We start from the raw sequence: 5,041 nt of genomic DNA on the forward strand, positions 1-5,041 counted from the left end.
AACTCAGTTTTATAGCAAAGTGATAAATGTCCTAAGTGTTATTTCAAAACTTTTGTCTGGTATTTGGAGATCAGTTATTCATAGACAGTTACTTTGAACAATTATGTTTTCTTACCTCTGCATAAAAATAAACCCAGAAGTCACTAGTGTAAGCCCCTGCCCTGTAATGGTTCTTTGAGAAATGTTCAGCTGTAGCTGCTGCTTTGTTGTAGCAAAGAGCTGTGATTCAGACTTCGTACTATGTTTGCATTTCAGCTGTCAAAGAGAGTGAAAGATGAAGCCTCCCATTCTCTTGGTTCTTGTGATCTGTACTGTAGTCAGCACAAATTGGAAGCTGGTGTCAAAGAGAAATTCTGGTAAGTCGCAGAAGAATATCTTTTTTTATCTTAAGTCTGGATTTTGTGATCATGCCACAGACCCTTTTAGATATTCCTGTTGCATAGACTGTGCCCTTTCTTGCATCTGTTTCCCACCAGTTCATGCAATAGGCTAAACTTTACGTTGTTATTGTCATGGGGTTTCTTTAGGTATGCCCTGTTTTATGTGGAAGTGTAATAATTTTGTAAAGCCCGAAATGATTAAAAAATGATTTGCTCTGAAAAATTGTTGCTGAGTTCATTGATAACTTTTTTTCTTCTGTTGTCAAATTCTCATTTACACTAGAGGGCTGTCTGGATTTAGGGGCCTGGGCATACAAGGTGAAAGTGGGTGAGACTCGGTGGTAACTGCCCATATAACATGTTACTGGCTCCATAGTAACTCCCCATGTGCCCTTGTCCCCGTGGAAATTTTTTGTTTGCCCTTAGCAGTTGTGTGGAGTTAATTGGGAATAATGCTCACATACTAGGAAGTGAGACATAGATCTGGGTGTTCCCGGTGTTTGGTCAAGAGGCCATACTGTAAATGCAAAGAAGACTCATCGTATCCTTTTCAAGACTGTAGGGGAGAGTTGGCCTAAGTCTGTGTGAAAACATTGAAATCAAATAGCTGTCAGTCAAGGCAAAAATTACTCCTAATCCCCAGTGGTGTTTTAGCCCTTTGGCCAAGATACGATGTTCCCCTCAAATCAAAATCGGAGTGTGAAGGGATTCCTACAGGACGGGAGATAGCAAGGTTAGGCCTCAAGATCTAAGGCCCCTTTAGAAGAGCCCCAAATGATCATTGCACTATAGCTGTCCTGCATGGACTCGCAGCATAGAGACATTGATGTCATTGTAGAAATGCCTAAATGGGGAGTTAACATGGAATACGGGCTGGGCCTTAAACTGGAACCCAGCTTGTTTCTTCCACATATAGACAGGCCTTAAGGCAGAAGTAGTAAGCTGGTATGTACATTGTTTAATGACAGTTGAATGTGCAGTGTATACTCATAGGCTGACTATGTATATACTACTTACTTTTTTTTTGCAATAATTGCATGCTATGCATATGAACATAAGGGTCTTAATGAGCTTTCTGTCCTCAATCTTTCAGCTAAGATATTTAGCAATAGCATTTTGTGTAAAAACAAATGACTTGGCGGGTGTCTGTTGATTTCAAGTTTAGCTAATGCACTTTTCTCAGGGAGAAATGCAGTTAATTTCTCATTATGGAGTTTTACAGATTTCTGGAGAAGGCTAATATCTATTTTTGGAACAGCCAAATGCTAGGCAGATTTCTTTTAATGGTTTCGAAAGTGTAAATGGTAGTGTTATTCAATGTAAGTTTTGAGCTATCGTATAATCGCTATATAACTTTCACCTTAAGGGCCTAGTCTTACTTGTCCTGTGCTGTCTTGCTGAAGTTAGGTAATTGGGATTCGGCCTTAATAATAGACTTGTGGCTCAAGTTTGAAAACAGGCTTTATTGACTTGGTCTGAAGCCTATGGGAGAGTTAGTGCGGTGATTATATGGGGAAATACTTTTTAAATGGAAAACTTTGCCAATGTTTAAGTGAAGGATTTTATTTGTATGACTAGGCAGCATTATGACTTGCAACTGACCCTGGATGACTAATGTAGGGAAGGATATTGTCAGTGCCTTTCTCTATCTATCTATCACAAACCTTTTGGTTACTGTATCTGCCAGCTGATGGTTTATTATTAATTATGCTTTAGTATATTGGTGGGTTTTGTTTTTTTTTTTTGTTTTGTTTTGGTTTTTTTGGTCACTTTACTGACTTTTGCCAATACCTCAAGGCATAACTTATTCTTATCAATCTGAATTCAGGTTGAATATTGGTAGGGGGTAAAAAAACTTGAATATATTAGGCTATCTAGAGCTAAATGTTATGCTAGACTATATTTTTTATTTACGTGGGTTGGCATGCACTGAGCATAAGATGAAAGGAAGAAAAATGAACTTATGGCAGAAATATATGGTCTTTCTCTGTAACTACCTTATCATGCATGTTTCATTTTCTGCTGTCAATATGCTGATATTTTAGGTTGCTATGTGGAAGAGATTATCAACTGTATTTTTCTTTTTGAAACATTTGTGTGTGAGAGACACTTTTTCTATGTTGAATTTGAATATTTTGAACTGTAATTGATAACCTTCTTCAGGAGAAAAAGTAATGGACCTTTTACATGTGAAGAATTGTTACTTGAATACACACTTGGGGTTTCAGTGAATGTTGTATATTTGTCAGAATATGGCATATTGAGGGAAAGGTGTCCAGCATACTCCTCTTCTTAATTCTGTCTTATACTTAGATTGTGTTATAGGAGGCAGCAGATGGATACAGACAGATGGGTGTTCAAGGAAACTGAGACAATATTATTCAGTCTGATACCCACTAGCCATAGCACACTGGCAGACTAACTGTTGTCAAGTTGTTGGTAGGCCTCCTGGCAAAGAATAATCCCAGGGAAGGTTTAGCGTTTTTTTGTTTTGTTTTTTTTTCCATATGTTTCTGCAGAGCTGCTCCTTCTAAGGGTGAGGGGCAGGAGAGGACAAAGCAAAATGGTTCCCATTTTAAAATGTAAGAAGAGGGCGATGGAGGGTGCCATTGTGGGTTGCTCAGAGCTGGGAGCAACACTCTTGATGAGTGAGAGATGGTGGGTTGGGTTGGGTAGGGGTTGTCTGGAAAAAAAAAGATATGCGGCTTGTGTAATGTGACTGAGAAGGCTGGACCAGTAGAGGGTTGCAAAATGATGGTCTTATATAGTCAAAGTGACAAGCTAGAAAAATGATTTCTTCAGCAGCATGGTTTTAAGTGGTACGAGACTGTATTAGTTGAACAGGAGGATGAGATGCAAGATGAGAGCCTGGGCACAGCTTCTTCTGCATGGGTCCATCGGAAAGACCATGTTTTTTGAGATGCCGAGCAGAAAGAATCTGCAAGATTTAGATGTGTGTATACAGCATGACCGTGAGGATCCAGGAGGGGGATATTTATTTTGAAGATGGCTCCCAGGGAATGGACTTGAGTGACAGGCAGGGTGTGGAGTGTGGCAGGCTAGTAGGGGGCGCTCCTGCGTTGCACCACCTACCTCTCTGCGCCCGACCGCCTTCCAGGCTCCAAGTGCCTCCCTGGGGGCACCTCGCGTCCAGCTGACCCCCTTCGTGGAGCACACTCGCTAGCCTGGGGGTAGCGTAAGCTGCCACCACCCCAAGAAGGGACTCTCTCGGCCCTGTGTCCTCAGGAAAACACAGGCCTAATAGTCCTACGGGTACTTGACCCAGTGCAGGCACTTGGCCCCCATTTGGTCCCAAATCGGGGGCCAAAAAGGAAAGTCTCCCTTAGTCCGCAGACCTAAGGGGCCTCTTAGGCATAATTTAGACCCACCCTTCAATAAGTCTCCTACACCAGTCACAAAGGAGAACTGTATTGATTACAGGGGTAGGGTGAAAATAGGGTACAAGATAGAGCAATATCATAGAAATCCCATCGAGCAAAACAGTCTGGCTGAGGAAGCCTTTTGATCATGCATCTGAGTTACTGCCAGCTATGTATCTAACCAGATCTCGAGTAGCTTACTCACAAGCATCATCCCGAGGCTGTTGGAGATTCCCTCTGGAGGCAGGCCATTCCTCGCTCATGAGTTATGGAGGAGAGAGCCAGTTTCAGATGGTAAAGCTCCTCTCTAAGTCCAAGTCCCCTGCATGGCTGCTGCTGCCCCCTCCTCCTGGGTAGTCTTAACTTATATAGGCCCCGTGACCTCATTCACCTGGTCCAGTGGAGGCCAGCTCTGGTTGGCTGTTGGCCAACCAGTTTGAAATGCATCACTAGTTGCCGGGCAGACTCTAGCCCACGAGGTAGATGCCCCTCACCCTGGTAGCTGATACCAGTCATGTAGGCAGAGGGAGCAGTTTTCCCCCCCTCCCTCAGGACTGTAGCCAGTTCAGGTTACCTAAAGAGATAGGGTAAAGGTGTGGCGCCTCTGCTGGGGCCGTCCCAATCAAATTGTCACAGCACAGAGATTTTGGGGAGAAACAAAGGTGGCTTCCTGCCACATGGAGATGCAGAGGGATCAGTCTAAAAATAATTAGAGCAGTAGGAGACCTAGGAGAGGTCGTAGAAGCCTAGGGAGGATGACATTTCCAGAAGAGCATGTCAAAGGCTGAGACAATCTAGGGAGATGAGGATGTAGTTATTAGTGCTGAACTTTGGCTAGGAAGAAATGGTTAGATACTGAGAGTAATTTCACTGGAGTGTTAATAGTAAAAAAAGGTTTGACAGGTGTGTGGTGGGAAGCACGCCTGCCCTGGAGGAGGTGAGATAGGCAGCAAGCTTCAGAAGCTAAGCAAGGTGATTGCAAGCCTGCTTAGGAAGACTGGCCAGCCAATATGGATAATTGTCTGGCCACAGGAAGTAAAAGGCTGGGGAGAGGGGAGGCTGGTAAGGTGACAGACAAGCACCTCTTCCAGGATCCGTAGAGAAAGGACCAGACATTTGGCCTGTAGTTTTAAAGGGCCAGACAGCAAGGAAGGCTGCAAGCCTGAAACCTGTAACCGGAAACAGAATACCGTAAGAACTACTTCACAGTTAGGGTGGCTAGGATCTGGAACCAACTTTCAAGGGAAGTAGTGCTGGCTCCTACCCTGGGGGTCTTAATAG

General features: G+C 43.4%; 1 protein-coding gene across 1 annotated transcript in view; it reads left to right on the forward strand.

The window, feature by feature from the left end:
- The first annotated feature begins 257 nt into the window (after window positions 1-257).
- The window catches only part of IL1RAPL2 (interleukin 1 receptor accessory protein like 2), a 705,019-nt gene continuing 700,235 nt past the window's right edge, over window positions 258-5,041 (forward strand). Inside the window, exon 1 of the mRNA XM_019521625.1 lies at window positions 258-356. Within this exon, the coding sequence (XP_019377170.1) occupies window positions 275-356 (82 nt within the window). The 5' untranslated portion in view covers window positions 258-274. The remainder of the gene's footprint in view (window positions 357-5,041) is intronic.

Source organism: Gavialis gangeticus, unplaced genomic scaffold, assembly GCF_001723915.1.
Source record: "Gavialis gangeticus isolate Ggan-Ray unplaced genomic scaffold, GavGan_comp1, whole genome shotgun sequence".
Taxonomy (NCBI): Eukaryota; Metazoa; Chordata; order Crocodylia; family Gavialidae; genus Gavialis; species Gavialis gangeticus.